The 19,563-nt window shown below is 48.0% G+C and overlaps 3 protein-coding genes across 5 annotated transcripts; all 3 read right to left on the bottom strand.

The window, feature by feature from the left end:
- Window positions 1-682: 682 nt before the first annotated feature.
- On the bottom strand, window positions 683-2,849 carry HOXD8 (homeobox D8). 2 transcript variants are annotated; one of them, XM_066189880.1, is made up of 3 exons: window positions 2,494-2,832; window positions 2,073-2,220; window positions 690-1,491 (listed from the first exon to the last, which is right to left on the bottom strand). In XM_066189880.1, exons 1-3 carry the CDS (start codon window positions 2,608-2,610, stop codon window positions 1,196-1,198), a joined length of 561 nt encoding a protein of 186 aa, XP_066045977.1. In that variant the 5' UTR covers window positions 2,611-2,832; the 3' UTR covers window positions 690-1,195. The 2 variants fall into 2 exon arrangements, with proteins under 2 accessions (XP_066045976.1, XP_066045977.1); XM_066189879.1 differs by having other exon boundaries at window positions 683-1,491; window positions 2,073-2,849.
- Window positions 2,850-5,831: 2,982 nt separating this feature from the next.
- On the bottom strand, window positions 5,832-10,318 carry HOXD9 (homeobox D9). 2 transcript variants are annotated; one of them, XM_066189882.1, is made up of 3 exons: window positions 10,276-10,318; window positions 8,242-8,862; window positions 5,832-7,627 (listed from the first exon to the last, which is right to left on the bottom strand). In XM_066189882.1, exons 1-3 carry the CDS (start codon window positions 10,277-10,279, stop codon window positions 7,386-7,388), a joined length of 867 nt encoding a protein of 288 aa, XP_066045979.1. In that variant the 5' UTR covers window positions 10,280-10,318; the 3' UTR covers window positions 5,832-7,385. The 2 variants fall into 2 exon arrangements, with proteins under 2 accessions (XP_066045979.1, XP_066045978.1); XM_066189881.1 differs by lacking the exon at window positions 10,276-10,318 and having other exon boundaries at window positions 8,242-9,120.
- Window positions 10,319-12,545: 2,227 nt separating this feature from the next.
- On the bottom strand, window positions 12,546-15,615 carry HOXD10 (homeobox D10). The gene is made up of 2 exons (XM_066189246.1): window positions 14,844-15,615; window positions 12,546-13,438 (listed from the first exon to the last, which is right to left on the bottom strand). The coding sequence occupies exons 1-2, from the start codon at window positions 15,583-15,585 to the stop codon at window positions 13,161-13,163; spliced, it is 1,020 nt and encodes a 339-aa protein (XP_066045343.1). The 5' UTR covers window positions 15,586-15,615; the 3' UTR covers window positions 12,546-13,160.
- Between the last annotated feature and the right edge of the window lie 3,948 nt (window positions 15,616-19,563).

Genomic DNA, 19,563 nt, shown 5'->3' on the forward strand with positions numbered 1-19,563 from the left:
TAATATTTAGGGATAGAAACATCTTTTTCTCGGTCTACGCATGGTTTGGGACTCTTAAGAATTATAGCCCTCGAGAAACCCTCACGCAAGGTCGCCAAACCTTTGCATTTCTCTGCTTTTCAGCCATCCTCGGGGGAAGCTGGGCCCGTTTTGGCCGCGGTTTGCGTGGCAGGGCTGGAAGCCCCGCACGGGTTGGAGCAGCCTTTGGGGATGGCGTGGGGCTCAAGCCCTCTCCGGGTTCGTCTCCCTCCAGCCGGGATGGCAGCAAAGTCTCCCCGGGGTAAGGGCCGTGCTTGCCGGCAGCGGTGCCCTGCGGGGCCGCCCCGCAGCCCGGGCTGGGGGGCAGGAAAAGGCGAAAGCGAGGCCCAGGAACACACGTCGGGGGCTCCCTGGGCCGGCCCGCAGCCTGCACACCGCTCGCAGGGGGAGCCGCAGTCCCCGATGGCCGCTGCTAGGACCACGGCTCCGCAGCCCTCGTGGCAGGGAGGAAAACGCAGGTTTGGTAGGCGATGTGCTATTCCCAGAATCCACAGAAATACCCAGCACCGGAGGAGAGAAGGAGGGAGGGCGCAGAGGAGAGTTAATCCGGACCAGTGGAAACTCTGAAGGTTTCTTGAGAAGTGGATTACAAAAGGGATGCAAGGATGACAATACATTTTATAATTGAATAAAACCAGTTTATTTTAATCAAATATTATAGAAGAAGGTTAAATATATTCCTATGATATTTTCTTCAAGATTATTAAATTTACTTAATTTATTCAACTTAAGATAAGAACAAGAACTGAAATAGTACAAGTGCACTTGTCTTGATTAATAAAGCGTTATTAAATGTCTTACTTATTGATATTTACTATTAGAAAGTTTATGTCGTTTCCCACAATCACCGTCTTTTAAGATTGCAAATATATATATATATTTATATATCATTAGAAATTTATTGCTACAAACTCTGTATCAAATTTGAAAAAAATAAGTAGATGAAATGTTAAATCTAGAGATCTTTCTGGATACGCTTATAAACAAAATAAAAGCACAAACAAGTAGAGCACCCGAAGCAGGAAAATGTCAAATGGAGGGACATGGGTTCACTCGTCCCATGATAAGATCACGTAGAGGGGTGGATGAGCCGACATGTCGGGCTTTAGCCCTGGTTATTTTTGATTGACTTTCACAAAGACATTTGCGGCAAAAATTAATTCGTCTGGCCTTCGGCTCTCTCTTCTTCCAGATCATGTGCTTCCTTTTTGGCCTCCCCTTCCTTTCCCTCCTGTCTGGAAGCGGGGAATTTGTCCTTGTTGTTCTCTTTTTTCCATTTCATCCTCCTGTTCTGAAACCAGATCTTTACCTGCCTCTCGGTGAGTCCTAGTGCGTGGGACACCTCGATCCTTCTCTTTCTGGTCAGATAGGGGTTAAATAGGAACTCCTTTTCCAGCTCTAGGGTCTGGAATCGGCTGTATGTTTGTCTTCCTCTCCTCCTACCCGGCGCTGCTGTTTAAAACAAAAACATAGGGGTTTGGAGGTTGGTGTGGCCGTTCAAAACAAGGCGCAGGCCGGCAGCAAGGACTCCGGTCCCTCCGGAATCCCTCGAGAGAAGCCCCACAGAACCGCAGGGAGAGAAAGCAGAGGATACAGAGGAGTCTAGAGTTTTACACATGAGTGAGAGGAACACAGCGATAGTAAATGCACGAAGCGCCTCAACTGTCCCTCTGCATAGGATGTTGCGGGGTCACTTTATGATTTTGTATACCACCCCCTTCCCGACCCCGCACCCTTCCCGTTCAGGCAGTGGCGACGGGAGACAGGCGAGCGTGTCAGCTGCGCCTCAGAGTCCGAGAGACGACTCAAAGCCTACTCTTGGGTTGGTAGCTGCCTGCTGCAGAGGTTTCTGCTTGCTCACTGCATCCCTTTATTATCGCAAGCCACGGCGGTGATAGGAATCGCGGTGAGAGAGGTAGGGAGTGGGGGAGACAGAGGCAGGAAGCGAGAGTCAGCGAGAAAGAAGCAGGAGGAGGAAAAGAAAGTTTCAAACTCAGACGTGAGATGGAAGCAAATTTTTGACTGCGTCCAACCTTGTGGTCTCATCCAGGGAAACATTTGAGCAGGAGACGAGCTCTGATTTAAGTGGTCTGGTTCCTCGCCAATATTAGCACTGGACGATTTACAGTCAGGATATTGTACCAGCTCGGCCTCTTGCTGTGTCGTAAAAATCTGCTGTCTCTGTAAGTTATCGTATCCGTAAAATTTAGCGGGCTCCCCGTGACAGGTAACCCCGCTGCAGGGGGCAGGAGGCGGAGGCGCGGCGGGGGGAGGAGGAGGCGGCTGGTAGGCGGCCGTGGGGCTCCCCCCGGCCGGGTGGTAAAAGTCCGCGGCCGCGCCGCCGCCGCCCCCCGCCCCGCCGGGCGCGGGGTGCGGGAAGCCGGCGGCGGCCGCGCCGTTCCCGTAGAGCAGAGCGGCGGCGGCGGCGGCGGCAGCGGCGTGTCGGCCGCTCACCTCGGGTGCGAAGTGACAGTCGTAGTACGGGGAATTGATGGCTTCCCCCGCCGCCGCCGCCGCCGCCGCCGCCACCTTGTACTTGGAGTACAGCGGGTTGACAAAGTAGGAGCTCATCGGGGAGGGGGCAGCGGCGGGCGGGGGCACGGGGCGCTGCTCACGCCGCCGCCGCCGCCGCCGCCGCCGGTGCCTCTACGCCGCGCTCATGCCGCCGCCGCCGTCGCTGGCCCGTGCGCTCCCCGCTCCTGCTCTCCGTGTATGTGGTGACCAGGACTGGATTATAATCGCTCCCAAAATGACCTGCCTCACTGCTTTTACTATTTCCTATTAGGCACACAGCAGCCCGCGCACGCACACACACACACACACACACGCACACACTCTCATGAGCTCAGGGGGGACTTTTGGCTTCAGTTTACATGTGCCGCTCCTCGGGCAAGAAAACAACTCGGCCCAGCCCTGCCCGGATCCACCCCGGCCGCGGCACCGCCGCTCCCCCCTCCGGTGTGCGCTCGCTAGGAGCCGCTGAAACCCCCGCCGCGCAGGGGCGAGGCGGCCGCGCAGATCCCGCGCGATAACCGCGGGCGCGCTGCCCGAGGCGACGCCGCCCGGCTCACCCAGGCTGCGCTGGCCGGAGCGCGGCCTGCACCGCCGGCCGGCACGGGCAGAGCCCCTCAGAGGGAGCCGATGCCCATCGCAGGGTCTCCGGGGTGTAGGCGAAGGCAGTGGGGTCCCCGCAGGGCGGCAGCGTGCAGCGGCCGGGCCCCCTTGCCAACGGGCCCTCCGGGTCATTTCCTTCCAGGCGAGCAGATCTCTGGGAAATGAGATGCACATTTACCCTTGACGCCTTGCACGCATGGCTGAGGCTCCAGGTTAATTGATACTTAATGGAAATCATGCCTATGAATATACTTTCCATCATTTCACCCTTGGTGGACGTCATTACCGAAGCAAAGAGAGGGAGGTGGAGAATAAATAAAAATGTGTGGGTGAGCGGTTAGCATCGCTCGGGGACTCGGTCCGAAATAAGTGAGCCCCGTTCTCCGGGAGGAAGGAAGGAAGAAAAGCGCTGCCCAGCAGGCTCGGCGCTGCCCCCGCTCGGACGGGCTACCCCCGCTGGCCCCCGTGCCCCAAGAAGCGTCGTCTCCAGTCCTCTCTCTCCCGCTTCGTCCTGCAGTGGGAATCAGCTTTTCGGAAAGAAACCCTCAGGATCTCGGGTCCGCCCTATTTCGGAGAGAGACGAAAAATGTATGTGAAATATAATACGGGCCCAGCCAGAACCACGTGTGTCCGTCTGATGTGAGCTGACAAAAAAAAAATCTTGTGGTTACATAAGAGGCATCTCAGGCTCGTTCCCCATCACACCCCGCTCTTCCACCACCCCCACGCCTCCATGCCGATTAACTCGCTTTGTCTCGCTGACCCGTCCGGCTGTCCCGCGTGTGAGCACCCCGACGGGCCCTGTGCCCGCAGTGACACCCTCGCCAGGGCAGGCGCCCCACGCACTCCTTTAGGAACTCGCGAGGGCTTAGGGACCCCCGTGCAGCCCAAGGAAAGGCGGGAGAGGTGGGAAAGGCGGGAAAGGCCCGGGGACACACACACGGACAGACAGCAGCAAAAGCCCTTCGCCAGAGACCAGCATGAAGACAGGAGGCCGGGCCTGGCAGGGGGTGAGCGGCAGCACAGAGACACTGTGTCGCCCTGTGGAGGGGCACAGAGGCCACTTCCCGCATCCGCGCCAGACACCCTCGCCTCTCCTCCCGTGCATCCCGCCGGGGCGTTAATCCCGCGGGCCGGCGCCGTTCCCGTGTGGGTGCGGTGCCAGCGGCGGGCGGCGGTGCCCGAGGCCGCGCAGAGCGGGGCGCGGCGGCCGCCAAAGGGTGGAGCGCGGGCGCCCTCTGGCGGTGCGCGGCGGCCGCGGCAGGCAGCGCCCTCCGCTCCGCGCTGCCCGCGGTCCCGCCGCCGCCTCGCCACAAGCTCCAATTCAGTCTGCGGAACACTGGAGGGCCGAGGGATGACCGATTCTTCCTTTGCTTTCTGGTTTTGGGTTGCGTTTCTTCCTTTCATTAGTATCTTTTCTCTTTTTTAAAATTTTTTTTCCTATCCCGTTAAGTTTACAGTGCCATTTTCTTAGCACATTTCAGTGACCCTCTTTTATTTTTCTGCCAGAGCTATAATTAACTGCATACAAAGAATGTGCCTCGTTTACACATGGCAGCCAGGAAAGACGTCTGAGCTTTGAAGACGACTGCTATCGCGTTTTCGACCATGTTTCCCCACATATTACACCACGAAATCTCCATGTGTGGTAGTTCCAGAGTTATATGTTTTAGTATTGAGTATGTTATTTTGTTTGCCCGTGCTTTTATGTATTTGTGGATTGATTTATGTAAACGAAAGTAAAGATGAATCTTTGTTCACCCCCTCCTTCACCACACATGCCTGTGAATTATTCGGTATAATGCGGGTGCACGAGACTATGCATATATGGAAACATATATTAACACAACCAATGGGTAGGAATGAAATTATTCTATTTGACACTAAAAGTAATTTCCATAGATGATCTGCGTTTTGTCGATCGAGATGTTTGGTTTTCTTTCTGCCATTTTGAAATGAATGCACGCAATATTAAAAACAGGTTAACAAAGGGAAAAAATATACAAGCTAAAATGTGTCAATCTGCCTGATAAAAAATATTAAAAAGATGGTGTGGGCTTGGTGAAAATTTCTTAACAGAGCCTCTGCTGGAATCTACACAATGCAGCTTTGTGCAAAAGAATATTGTTTATGTGTTGTTGCAGACCACCCCCCCTCTGTGGATATTTGCAAAAATATTGAGGTTGGCATCATACTGCAGTAGAATATCCAATAAAATACATTTCAACAAATAAGCGGACTTTGCAAAATCTCTGTTTCATGACCTTCAGGTCTTTTTTGGGTCTGTTGCCTTGGCCTAATGCTGACATACTGAAATTTATAGTCCAAGGTTTTAAGACCTAGTTTGTCTGGATTTTTTTGCCTTTTTTCCCCCCTAACAAACACAAACATCAAAATAAGGTGCTTTCAAAGAAAAGTGCCATAGCATATCGTAAACTCATTAGGTCCAGACGTCTAGCCATCTCAATGGTTTTATTATACCATGGTTCTTCCTGTTTTAAAAGAATTGTAGGTATCTTCTCGACAATGGATGGGAAGCAATGCAACACCTTTTCCTGGCAGTGCATGCTTTTGCTTTGCTTTCTTCTTTCTTTCTATCTCTCTCTCTTTTTTTTTTTTTTTTTTTTTTTTTTTTGAGGTAAGAAACATTCAACACCAGGTCTCTCAGCTCTCCCCTTAGTCTTGAATTAACCGAACTGCTCGTAAATATTTACGGGTCCTTCATTTTAATGGTTGCTCTTTAAACAAAGCATTTTTTACAATGAACTTCATCTCAATTATCTTGATAAAGTCATGTGTGTTTATAAATGCAGAAAGCATGAGGCGCGTTGCTAAATGAGCTCTCGCCAACAAAGCCGAATGTGTCCCCTCCAGAGCTTTCAGCCTCCCAGTTAAAGAAAGCAGAGGTTAGAAGCGACGCACAACGAAAAAAAAAAAAACAGGAATAAAACGCATGTTTAATCGAATTGGCATCATCACGTTTCCTTGGCTCCTGAGGACCGGTGTGGAAGTATTTCCTAACCGATCCCAAGGGATCGCTGATGTTTGAAAGAGCGCTGGTACCTGAGGCCCCGGCAGGGCGCGGCGGCGGGCGCACCTACCCGGCCTCTCGGCGCTGACCTCTGGCAGCAAACGTGGCTCGGGGAGGCGGGGGAAGGTGCCGGAGGTGCTGCGGGCCGGCAGCTCGGCCGGCCTTTCCCGCCGCCCCGGCCCGGACGCGCTCAGCCCGCGGGAGCTCCGCGGGGGCTGCGCGGAAGGGCCGGCGGCGCGGGGGGCATCGCGAGGGACGCACAGATTTCTCCTCTCACCGCAGCGCTGTCGTTCGGTCACGGCAGACTTTATTGTGCAATAACTGACAACAATTACAACAGGTCCGCAGCTCGAGACACGCACGGAGCAGTTAATTAGTACAACAGTCACCGGGGGCAGGGACGGCAGCGAGCCGGGGGACCGGGAGGCGTTAGGCCTATGGCGAGCGGCTCCGAGGATGAGACAACCTCCTAACAGTGCACTAAAGGGGGGGGAGGGAAGTAGCTCGTGGCCCTTCTGTGGCATCTATTGCGAGGGATTCAGACCTAGAAAGCAGAAGTTTGGGGAAAGATTTCTTTAAGTAGGTCGTGGACAGCACAGCAACCCCCATTGATTTAAGCGACTGTAATTTAATATATGTTTTATTACCGTAATTATAATTATTTTCCTTACCTTTATTTTGGCAAAATAACTATCTAGTCTACATCACTTTTAAGAAACATGTCAAACATTTAACATCAGATAGAGTTTCCAAAGCTAACGTGCACTCACAATATTGTCATCTAAATGGTCTGGGAAGGAGGAGGGGAGTATCAAGAGACTCTGAAAAACACGTTGTCGAGCAAGACAAAATTTCCCGAAATACCTGACACAGACCACGTTTCACTTCTATATTAAAAAAAAAAAAAAAAAAAAAAAAAAAAGCAATTGATTTAAAGTCCCTGGGGTGGAGTGGCGCAGGAGGAGGAACCTATAGGGGGGCTAAGGGTGCAGAGGAAGAATAAAACCAAACTAACCGGAAAAAAAAAAAAGGCAAATCAAACCAGAACCAAACCAAAAAAACCCCACACAACCAAACAAAAACAAACACCTACAAACCAAAACTAAAAAGGAGCCCCAACAACCAAAAACTCACACTCCCCCGATAAAAATCCAAACTCAAAACTAAATCAATAGTCCCCAACTACGTTTCCACCCCAGCGTTAGTCTCCTTTATTGCCTTTCTCCTTGTTCATCTTTTTCATTTTCATTCTTCTGTTCTGAAACCAGATTTTGACCTGTCTCTCTGTGAGGTTTAAAATCCTAGCTACTTCGTAACGGCGGTCTCGGGTGAGGTACATGTTAAAGAGAAATTCCTTTTCCAGTTCCAGAGTTTGATACTTTGTGTAGGGACAACGCTTTTTCCTCGTTGAACGAGCGTGGATCCAGTTTGCTGCAGGGTTATCTGGAAGAAGGGAGGTATATAGGGAACGGGGGGGGGGGGGGGGGGGGGAGAGAAAGGTCGTTAAATTAATTTAACGAAGGATGGACTGTTTTCACAACTTTGGAGGAATTATCATAAAAGCCTTAATGCCCCAGTCTGTTTACTGTACAAATGATGTCTTGATGGTAGGTGGTTATGTGAAGTCTTTTATGGGTGCTTGTTGCTGCTTGCGCTGGGGTAGGCGTCTAGACGTTTTTATAGGTTAGTAAAACTATCAGTTTTGCACATTCGAGCCTTACAGGTTTCGGCAATAAATCAAAGGGGCAATTTCTTTCTTTCTTTCTTTCTCTCTCGCTTTCTTCCTTCCTTCCTTCCTTCCTTCCTCCCTTGCTGCTTCCTTTCTTACTTTCCTTCCTTCTCTCATTCGGTCTTTCTTTCTTTTTCTCCCTCTCTCTCTGTGCCCCTAATCCTGTCTCTATTTCTCTCTGCCTCTCCCATTCCCCATTTTGCTTTGATTGTCTTTTTCTTTTATTTTCTTTTTCTTGTCTTTCTTTCCTTCTTTCTTTCTGTCTTTTGTTGTTGTTGTTGTTTTGTTTTGGGGTTTTTTTTTTGTTTTGTTTTGTTTTTTTACTTACTTGGGTCAAGTTGCTGCTGCTTCTCCTCTTTCAGATCGCTGCTCGGGCTGGGGTTGTGGCTGCAGGCGGCGGGGTCCTTGGAGCTGCCGGCAGGCGCTTTCTCCCGGGACTCCTGGAGGAAGGAGCTGCACGTGTACTCGGGCACACCGATCCCTTGGGACTCCCGAGACGAGGAGCACTCAGTCCTTTTGGAGGAGGAGGAAGAGGAGGAGGAAGACGAGGAGGCGGCTGCTCCCGTCTCCGGCTTTATCCCGTAGTGGCGCCCGTTGGAGGAGCCGGAGCTGGACGCGGAGCCGCCACTGCTGCTGCCTCCGCCGCCGCCGCCGCCGCCGCCGCCGCCGCCGCCCGGGAAACCCGGGAAGGGCTCAATCCAGGAGCGCACGTAGCGGCCGGCGTCGGCTGCCCCTAAGTGGGGCTGGTGCATGTAGGGGTGGTAGATCCCGGTCATTGCCGCAGACGGCTGATGGTGAACTGTGGACCAGGAGGTGGAAAACACGGTGGATTTTGGTGCAAAGCTACAAGAGGAAAAATCTGAACTCTCTGCAACACCTGATGGCCTGGAGGTCGCACTGTGACCTCCCTGGACGAATCTACTTCCATAAACTTCTTCGCTTTCATGGCCTATGAGAGAATCGACATAATAGTTACTTATGGTGCCACTAGACGACATTTTAGGCTCCCGTCTTAGTCATATAAAAGGTTACACTGTTAACTGTATATGATACCCTCCCGGAGAACAATCGTAGTATTTTGCAGACTGCAACCCTCAACCATTGGTTGCGGAGCCCACGTGATCATATTTACCAATACTGCGAGTAAATCAATCCGCTAAACTGGGGCTGCTGTGATTAAAAAAAAAATCATCATCAACAACGGCCCTGCACAGAGCGCCGTACCGCCTGCGCCCCCGCACCGCGGCCGCCCGCCCGCCCGCCCTGGGTGCCCGGCTGCCCGGCTGCCCGCCCGCCCTGCCCGCCCTGTCCGTCCTGCCCGTCCTGCCCGTCCTGCCCTGCCCGTGCTGCCCTGCCCTCCCTGCTCGCCTGCCTGCCCCACTTGCCCGCCTTGCTGCCCGCCTGTCTGCCCTGCCTGCCCGGGGCGCGGCGGGCGTGGCCGCACTGGCAGCCCACGGTCGCGGCGGGTGCGGACTATTTCTTCACCTTCTTTGAGCGATTTCTGCCATTCATTTCTTAATCAATGAGAGGCAGGGTGTTTAAATAAATCCAACAGCCTTGGCTTGCTAATCACACTCCAAGCTGCTGAGGGAACCCGCTGGGAAAGGGGGATTCTTGCCTGTAAAAACAAACCATCGCAAGCTGGGACTGTAACGACTTCTCATAAAACAGGAAAATGTTACAGTAAAAGCACATTGCGGTACTTCCATATTTCAGAGCATGTGCGGGTATTATTATCCGCTCCCCCCACCCCCGAACAGAAAGTTTCCATGGAAAGGATACACTTTCAAAAAAAGATGCCTATTGTGTTGTTTTAAAACAGGTGGAAGACCTCTGTAATGATTTTATGCCTTTCAATAAAAATTTTATGAGGTGTATTTGATTATAGATTAATGTGTCCCTAATAAAATGGACGGATGGAAACAGCAAAGCCTGTGTCTCCGAGCACAACTGACGTGTGGCTGAACATATCCTCCTCTATCTGCGGTACTTTGGGGCTACACAGCCTTAACACAGGCGCCCTTAAGGTGCGGCCCAGGAGAGACGCGGGCAGAGGCAGCCCGGAGGAGGCCGCCGGGCCCCGCAGCTGCCAGCGCGGCCGCGGGCAGGGTCCGCACAGACGGACAGGCTCCGGGCCGCGGAGGGCGCGGGGCTGTCGCTGACCCCAGCTCGCCGGCAGAGCTGTCTCCTCCGCCCCTAGTTCAGGGGGAGCCACGTTCAATGCCTACGTGAGATTTTTTTTTTTTTTCTTTTCCCCGCTTTGCTTTCTTTTCCATGCCTTCCCTCCCCACCCTTTCCCTCCTGGCCTGGTTTTTCCTGCCCGAGCGAAACGATGCCCCGTTAGTATTCAAAAGTGGATTACCCATGGTCTTCTGCCCACGCCTGCTTCCCCGGGCGAGGGACGGTGGCTGTGTCGGGATCTGGAGGAAACGCAGAGAGTTAGTGGCGAGCCCGCAGCACAGCCCGCCGGGGGCACGGACAGCAGCGCTGGGAAAACACTTCCTACTCGCGGGCCGTTATGAGGAAGGGACTGAAATTCCTGTTTATTTAATGATTTATTGCTTGCCTAGGTTGTTTTCTTCCTTTTTTTTCCTTTTTTTTTTCCCTTTCCCCCTTTTTTTTTCGTCATTTGTATTTTGCATTTTCTTCTGCGATTTGTGGTGTTATAATTTCTATTACATTGCTCTCTAGAAGCAGGGCTCGTGTTATGGCAAAGAATTCCCCTCACTTCAAACAGATATAAATTGGTAAAGCAAGCAGATTACAGTGAGCCTCCTTTTTACATACGTTACACTCTTGGTATGGAGCCAGCTATATACTTCCCATTGCCGAAACTTCTTTGGTGGTGTAGCGAGTATCTTTAAGGGAAAAGGCCGTGCGAATGTATATAATATTTAGGGAGTTGGGGTTCTTTGGGGTTTTGGTTTTTTGTGGGGTTTGGGTTTTTTGGGTTTTTTGTGGGGTTTTGTTGTTTTTTCTTTTTCTTTTTTTTTTTTTTTTTTTTTTTTTTTTTTTTTTTGAGCATCGTTTTGTTGTTTGTTTTTGAAACAGGAACAAGCACCAAGTACCTAGGTGCTTGCGGCTCTCGCAGCTTCAAAATGATGACGACTTGGTTTGAGGAATATACAGCCTCTTTCCTATGAGTAAATGTGCACATGAAGAAGTACTGGCTTAAATTAAATATCAGCGACGAAAGAGCAAACAGAATGCCACCAACAGCATTATGAGCAGTATCTGTCACCAAGTCGCACAATATTGGCACTATCTTAAATTTAATTTCTTGATTTAGAAACAGCTTAGGGGAGAAATGGGCGTTGATTGTGAGCAAGCTGGTTTCCCAGCACGAACAGTAGCCACGCTACTTTTCCAGTACCCGGTTGAAGGTGAAAGTATGCCCAAGTATTTGCACTTCAATTTGAAGTCATGTTCATTTGCAAGCTATTTGCAGTTCTGCTAAGTATATCTGCTCACAGGGGCATTCACCCGCCCTCAGCACACATGCCCTTCCTCAGCTTCCAGCGCAGAGCCCTGCTAATACCATTTTTCAGCTATGTACAGAAAGGGTTAAGAGTCGTGAACGTCATTAGCTGGATGTGTGCTACTAAAATGGAATTGCGCGAAATAAAACGATCTCTGAGCAAACAGAAACGGTGCAGGGTGACAAAAGTAGGTCTGAAGAGTCTGGTGTACTTTTGTAAGCACGCCTAGGAAGGTTTTTGCTCAAAAAAAGAGCCAACCTCTCCAGATGCTGGGAATATTTTGAGGGAATATTTTTTCCATCCACGGTCTTCTGAAAGCTGTTGAGCCGACTGAAAACCGAGCTTCTTAACATTTACTTATGCCTAGCTTTGCATTTATTATGGAGGGGTTTTGTTGGTTTTTCCTTCTTTATTTTAGCGAGCAAAGACACGAAGTCAAAGTCTGCACATTGTAAGAAGGCAGTGAGTGATATTTTTTAAATCAACCTACGAACGTCAGATAAAATGACACACATATTCCTGACAGCTTGTAGCAGAAAGATATTTTTATCACTTACCATTTACGAGTTGTACGAGTTGATTGGATGAGGATGTCCAGTTAAGGTCATAATATTTTACAACTTTTTTTTATCCGTTCTCTTCCCCCCCCCTTTTTTTTTTTTTTTTTTTTTTTCTTTTTCTTTTTCTTTTTCTTTTTTTTTTTTTTTTTTGGTTTTGTTTTGGGGGTTTTTTGTGGGATTTTTTTGGGTTGCTTTTTTTTTTCATTCAGTTTGTCAGACTGCAAACATCACACAACATTTTATCAATTAATCAGTTGCTTACAGACACTTTTATAAATTAATTAGGTTTACATCATTTCCCGGCCCAGTCTCCACCCCACGCCTTAGGAAAACAAAAACAAAAACAAACGCACAAACACACACACACACACCAAAAAAAAAAAAAAAAAAAAAAAAAAAAAAAAAAAAAAGGAAGGGGGAAAAATGGAGGGAAAGAAAGAAAGAATGTCAGGCAGACACACACAAAGACCAGAATATGGTAAAAAAAGATACACCAGTCCAAAAAGTTGCTGATAGAGAAAAATCAGGAGACCAACCTGCATCCGTGCTTTAAACATTTGTAGAAAACCAAAGGAACCGCAGTAGTTTACAGAGTTTATTGCATTATACATGCAAACAGAACATGCACAAGAAGGACAATTTGCTGCTGAACGACTACTATTCCACATATGCACCACAAGGAAATGTCTACAATGGAGAAGAAGGAGATATTCCATTTTACGAAGGACAATCTCTAAGTTCATTTGAGAGGATAGTTACATTATAATGTGCTTCTCTTTCCCCCCGCCCCCACAGTTTCCCCCCACTCATTTTTTTCTGAAAGTATTGAATGTACTCAAAATGTTATGGCCCGTGTAACAGCCCCACATAAATACCATTTTGTTAGTAAAAACATGAAAAAGTCACATTGCTTGGATGTTCGACAGTTCCAATAAGTTAAGACCAAATGATAATATTCAATAATAGTTACCCTGCATTACGATGAGAACAAAAATAAATTACACGTGCTAGGTTTTATATATACTCATCATAGTAATACATATTCACTTGCAGCGCTAAAAGAAGGACGAAGAATCACATTCTATCAGAAAAACAAAACAAAACGAAACAAAACTGGAAAATGCCGGGTTTTGCCAGAGTCTCTCCTGCCTTTATCAAGTGGTGGTGCTCTGCCCATTCCTCACTGGTGCCCCCCCCGGGGTTAGGGTTTAAGAGAAGGTCAGATTAGCGGTCAGTTCCCGGATTCGGTTCTCCCTGCTCATCTTCTTGAGCTTCATTCTGCGGTTTTGAAACCAAATCTTGACCTGCCTGTCAGTGAGGTTTACGCTCTTACTGATCTCTAGACGGCGCTCTCGAGTGAGATACATATTGAATAAGAACTCTTTCTCTAATTCCAGTGTTTGGTGTTTAGTATAAGGACACCTCTTCTTTCTGCCACTCTTTGCAGTTAGCCAATTGCTTGTTGGAGTATCAGACTTGATTTCCTCTATCAAAATCAAAGAAGAAGAAAAAAAAATCAAAAATACCTCAGACTGTTAAAGTGTACCCTTGGCCATGACCCCTCCTCTGCAGTGTCTGGCAGATATGGTGGATGTGGGCATTAAACACCGCTCGGGTGAGGTGTGGGCTCAGTGAGGGGACCTGCTGCCAGGCTGGGCTCGCCTGTCCCCAGCACAGCACCCTACCCTGCGGCCACCCCGCTCTCCTGCTCCTGCCAGAAAGGGTCTCTCAAGTTTTCGGCCGGCGTTTACCATTTCAACAATATTTAACCTGCCATCCGCCCCATGACCACATCTTAACGGGTCTAGCCTCGCCACGGCCGACTGGGGCTCCCACGACAATTGCCACGAAAATATTCCAAATACAAAATAAACTCGCACTGTATTTTGAAGCAGCGTCCCCACACACATAAGCTGAATCACGCAAGCACACCTATAAACAGATATAGACATTTCCCAGACAAAATTAAATACAGGAAATTACGACCTCCTGTCTTGGATTTTTTTTTTTTTTAAATCTTTAAGGTTTTCTTTTCCCCACCAGAAAGAAATCTACCTCACGTGGAGCTAGACCAGGGCTACTAAATATAATTCAGATAAAGAAATTCTCAATGCATACAGAGAGTAAAAATGGACCTAGAGGTTGCAAAGTACATTTTGATAGCAGAAGAATTCTCGTTTTGGGATTCCTCTATGCACGCCGTTCGAAAGAAAGGCGTTAGTACACGTTAAAAGGGAAAATAAAATCAGATTGCCACCACTTACAGCTTTCAAAAGCATTTCAAAATACTGGTGCACTTTTGGAGACCAACCCAAGGTTATCTAAAGCATAACATTGAAATATTCTACCCTTGGACCAGAAAGATAGCGGGCTGCTGCTTTCATTGTGAATTTCTTTCCAACTTTACCCAGCCTGGTAGCATCTATTCCTCACCTATTTTAAGAGGATCGTAATTAACTTTAAATGCAATCAAACCGCAGTAAGGCTCAGTGGAAAAAAAAAAAAAAAAGAAAAAAAAAAGAAAAAAAAAAGGCGAAATACTATGAGAGAAAAGTTGAGCTGCTCGTATTTTACAGCCTCCAGACCTGCTTTTTTTTAGAGGTATGGGGCTGCTTTTGGCTGCTGCAGCTCATTACGGAGCACACGGCTATATTCCCCGCATCACAGAGGCTGTCTGCGTGCACGGGAGAGGCAGATCTCTACGGAAAATCTTTGGACCGGTTTGTGAAGCATTTTTGCCTGCCAAAATCTTCAGAGACAGCACCTGCAGCCCGATACTCCTTAGCATTAAATGTGATGGCTGTGATGCTCGTTAGTATATTCGAGCGTGCTTTATGGTGCTGGCGTGTTGGAGTTACACCACGGCACGGCTTAAACTCGGTAATACAGACCTTTACTCTCCTTCTCCTGGACTTCTGGGCTGGACACGGAGCCTTCGGGCAGACAGCTCCGCTCCTCTTGCAACGTGGACTTGGGCTCGGGACTTTCCACTTGAGAGACTTTAGCGGTGCTGTCTTGGTTGTTCGGGCTTTCATTCATTTTCTTTTCCAGCTGAAGTTGAGCAGATATCTGCGGTTTGGAGCTGCCGCGAGGGTTTAACTGTAACATTACAGTTGAACTCGTTTCAGGGCTATTATTGTACTCTTGGGTTTTCCCAGTGGCGTAGGTCTGGCTCAGTCTAAAATATCCTGGGACAGGAACCTCGGGGTTCTCAATGGGGCATGATTCAGACACCAGCCTCTGGTAGGAAGGTACGTCTGCAGAAATGAGTTTGGATCTCTTATCGGAATACATGCAGCAATTGCTTTCTTCTTTAATATTTGTAGTGAAGGAACAAGTGGGGACCTGCTGTGTAACAGGTTGCTCTATTCGACAAGATCTGTTCGGGTCTGTCCAAGTGTCTACTTGAGGTATATAAGGATGTACATTCATACCCATATTTTGGTGATTAACTTCTCTCTTAGCCAGAGACGGAAGGAGTCCACAGGTTTGCATCCCATACGTCCCAATGTCTGTGCTAGGTGGCATATACATGCTGGCGCTGTTGGAGTAGAAACTGTCACTCCTGCACGCACTGATGAGAGAATCTACTAAAAAAGTATTAGCGGCAGGAGAGCTGTTGGGAAAGGACATTTTGGGGCGGAATTTGAGGAAGAGAGATTGTGTCCTTTGTAGGCTGACATCTCTAGGAAAACATTCCCGTGTAATTGCGGATGCCTCCGCGCGACCACATGACAGGCGGGCCAATGGCAGCGCCCGCCGCCCCGCGCGCCGCCGCCCCGCCGCTGACGCGCCCCGCCGCGCCGCCCCGCCGCGCCCCGCCGCGGTCAACAGCGCCCCCTGCGCCGCCGCGCCGGCACCGCACCGCGCCCCGCGCCCGCCGCCCGCGCTGCGGCACCGGCCCGGCCCCCCCCGCGCCGCGCCGCGCAACCTCCGCGCCCGCGGAACCCCCGGAGCGCCGCGGCGGGAGCGCCAAACCGCGCCCGCCCGCCATGGCTCCTGTAAAAGCCCCGCCGCTGACAAGTGCGGGGACAAAAGGTTGCGGGATTTATTAATGCGTATTAAGGAGAATCAGGGGCGATCAATAAAACCCTCATCTACATTCTCGGGCTACTCGGTAATTTTCTTGCTTCTGAAGCTTTTTCAAGAGTTATACCCTCTGTTGCCGCGCACGGGAAGATATTTTATTAACAAATCAATCGAGACTTTGTAAAGGATAAGATTAATAGTTAAGAGTTAGCATAATGGCGTTCGCGTTATGAATTATTGAAAATTATACTATTGATTTTTTTTCTAGCTGCTAACCGAGAAGGTCAATTTTTGTTTTAACACAAATCGTCAAATATTAAAAGGTGGACTTTTGTCATAACTCGAATTTTATAGGGAAGCTACATTCCTAAAATTATTTTACAATGCTCTCTCCCGACCGCCTGGGGAAAAAAAAAAAAAAAGAAAAAAAAAAAAGAAAAAAAAAAAAAAAAGGAAAAAGTGGGTTTTTCACTTGCCCTGCAAACCGAAAGCATCAAAAAGATAATTTCTCCTTCTGTAGTATTGCTCATCAAAAAACATACAGAAACCCATATGCTCACTGCAACTCCTTTAACTCCTTTAAGCAACTTTTTCTTTTTTAAAAAATAAGAATGATAAATGCATCTGTATTCTAAAACAAACAAACAGCAAAGAAAGCAACCAACAAAAGGCAACAGTAACTGTCTACATGGCAGATCAGAGTTTTCCGTCCCAACATTTTAAACGTGTTTTATTGTTTTTCCTCCCACTCCTTACCCGTATTTGCACCCGCAGCTACTACATTTTAAATAGTGGCGGTAGAAACTGTTTATTACACTTTATCGTTTTACTTTCCTCTCTCACACACTTTTTTCTTTTTATTTTTTCTCTCTCTCTTTTTTTTTTTTTTTTTTTTTTTTTTTTTCTTCCCGAACTGGAGTATTTCTTATCTGGGACTAATGTTGTCAAGGACCCTCACCCACACAAAGTGAACTTGTTGATAATTTTTGTTTGGGACTCATTCGCCTGTTTATTTTGGGCCTTTCTACCATCAAAACACCCTTTCAGATCACCAAGAGCGGGCAGCACGTGAAAGGATTTAAAAAAATTTAAATGCGTCTTTCGCACACTCACAAATGTGCGTTTTCCACCAGCGTGGATTTGAATTTTCCTCTGTTTCCTGGCATTTGGGTGCTTTTGTACTTTACCGTACACTTTAGACTGCTGGAAACAATAACCCTATTTAAAATTTCGCGGTGGCAATGAGACAGACCTTTTAAAACCTTATCGCAGCTGTTCAAATACAACATCATTGTCAGGTTAAGAGCCAGTGTCTTTTTATAGCTGCAGTTCTCCAGCTCCTGGCTTGCCGGGGAGTTTAAGTATTACCTTCGTAATATTCGCAGCTCGCAGGCTCTTTCGGCAGCATCCCCTGCGCCTGGCGCAGCCCCTGCCCTCCCCGGGCACGCTTGGCCGGCGCCGCGGGCTGAGCCGAGCGCCGGGCGCTGCGGCGCGGTGGCCACGTAAGATCATGATCAGAGCCATGGCTAAGATTCGCCTGCGCCGGGGAAGAAGCCGCCGAGGAGCCCACGACGCTCCCTCCGAGCGCCGCGTCCCCCCCTCCTCCTCCTCGACTTCTAGCAATTTCCTCCTCTTCAACAACAGCCTGGACAACCCACAGAGTTTAAAGAAACAAAATACTATTTTTCTTGACGCAGTTTAAGGCTTTGACTATTAAATCTAATCAGGAATTTTATGCCCATCAAATGGTTCTTTCATAATCTTTATTTACACTGTAAGAAAAGGGGTCCCAGAAATATCCCGGCTGAAAGTATCAGCCCAGAGTTTTGCGGCGGGTTTCGCCCAACAGTAAAGTTAAAACAATAAGTAAATGCTGAGCTGCTTTCCACGCCGGCCTCGCTGCTGCTGCTGCTGCTGCTGCTGCTGCTGCTGCTGCTGCTGTTGCTGCTGCTGCTGCTGCTGGAGGAGCTGATTCTGGGCTCCTGATTAGACATGAGGGCTCTTTGATTTTTTGTAATTGAAAATATTAATTTCATGCATGTCACTACACGGAAACTCAGATGACTGTTGTGACTATAATAATTTAAATATTGCGTTCAGGACTGGCAAACGGCTCCATAAGACCCTTCGCTCACGGTAAATCATGAGGGGTTTAAAAATGGGCAGCAATTTTTTATTGAAAATGAACAGTAGAAAGTTTAAGTTTGATGTAAATAGAAGTTGAATAAACATGCGAGAACCATTGGGGAACTGGGGACTTAGGCTCTGGGTATTTAATGTCACTATTGTTTTAAATCATATTAAAATGGAATAAAGTAATTAACATTAATAAATAAATCAATATTGTGCAATAAATGAGATATACAATCTACATTAATATAAAGGTTTTGCTCTCAGAGCCCCATATTTTTCCGAACGAGGGTGAAAAAATGCCCCAACCAATGGGTCCATGCAGATGTAAATTACTGTTTGTAATAAAGCATAGGTGGACATTACAGTTTTCTCCTCTAGCAAATGTCAGGGCTAAAAACTGGAGGTTACCAGACGTGGCAGCAGGGCTTAATTTGCACTGCCTTATCTCCCTGAACCTTATTACTGGTGATATGATTATGTTTTTCTCTCGGCTGTGCCGAGCATTCTCATAGTTGCAATTTGCTGTGTTTGTGTCTCATCATGTGAGGGGGATGGGAGAGGGGTACGAAAGAAGCTAGATATTTTGCAGATGCCTTCAGTAGCAAAGGTATTGCGAGAAATGCCTGTTTTTTAAAATAGGCTGAAACCCAGGAAGCTTTTAGCAATTTTCCTTTGATTTACTTGATTTCACCATTTTATTTAGGGTGTCTTTAAACGCGCGGACTGTATATTTTATGCCACGCTGTTATATTGCAGGGACATTGAAGAATAGTTTTATTTAAGAAAAAAAAAATGGCTACGATATTGTGCCCTTTCTTCTTTTAATAAAGCAATTGTCACGTTGCCCAGATTTCTGTGTGCCGTATTTTCATGGAAAGAGTCGGCGTCTGGGCTGAGGGCTCAGATTCTCTAGATTTTTTTGACCGAGGTTAGGGGACAGACACGACATACTGATGACATTATGCTTTTTCCCAAATATGAAAGCCTATAAAATAAATAAAACAGCACCCTGGTCTTTTCTTCAAAGGTGTTATTTTTGAGTATATGGATCGTACAGTAGCACAGACCGTACGCTCTATTTCTCCCTAACCCCCAGCCCTTCTCCTATGTTATCTCCATATTTTTGTGAACAGAGAAGTGCCTGAGTGTGATGAGATTTTAGCGCATATATCGGTGGCCGGTGCAGCCTTCAGCCTCGGTATTTGTGCTGCACAATTATCTTTCGGCAGATTCCTGCCGCATTTATGTTTTAATCGGAAAATAAGCAAATGCCTTTTTCGATCTACGTAAAGGACAAGCCCAAAGACATTTGGAAATAGCTCACAATCTTTTCTGTCTAGAGGAATTTAACTGAGAAAAGGGGTAAAAAGGAAAAATAGAAGACGTTACAGACTCGCACAGAATCATCACATGTACAAAATAGTTCAAAAAATAAAAAAAAAAAGAAAA

The sequence above is a fragment of the Chamaea fasciata genome, unplaced genomic scaffold (genome assembly GCF_029207755.1).
Source record: "Chamaea fasciata isolate MVZ Bird 193981 ecotype frontalis unplaced genomic scaffold, bChaFas1.0.hap1 SCAF_8, whole genome shotgun sequence".
NCBI classification, from domain to species: domain Eukaryota; kingdom Metazoa; phylum Chordata; class Aves; order Passeriformes; family Sylviidae; genus Chamaea; species Chamaea fasciata.

What these genes read in the sequence shown, in the direction of transcription:
- HOXD8 (XM_066189879.1), bottom strand. Translation starts at nt 2,610, where the DNA reads ATGAGCTCCTACTTTGTCAACCCGCTGTACTCCAAGTACAAGGTGGCG. An exon ending in TCCCTGGATGAGACCACAAG is followed by an intron (nt 1,492 to 2,072) that starts GTTGGACGCAGT and finishes TGTTTTAAACAG; the next exon opens with CAGCGCCGGGTAGGAGGAGA.
- HOXD10 (XM_066189246.1), bottom strand. Translation starts at nt 15,585, where the DNA reads ATGTCCTTTCCCAACAGCTCTCCTGCCGCTAATACTTTTTTAGTAGAT. An exon ending in CCAGGAGAAGGAGAGTAAAG is followed by an intron (nt 13,439 to 14,843) that starts GTCTGTATTACC and finishes TGATTTTGATAG; the next exon opens with AGGAAATCAAGTCTGATACT.
- HOXD9 (XM_066189881.1), bottom strand. Translation starts at nt 8,911, where the DNA reads ATGTCGTCTAGTGGCACCATAAGTAACTATTATGTCGATTCTCTCATA. An exon ending in GCAGCAGCAACTTGACCCAA is followed by an intron (nt 7,628 to 8,241) that starts GTAAGTAAAAAA and finishes CCCTTCTTCCAG; the next exon opens with ATAACCCTGCAGCAAACTGG.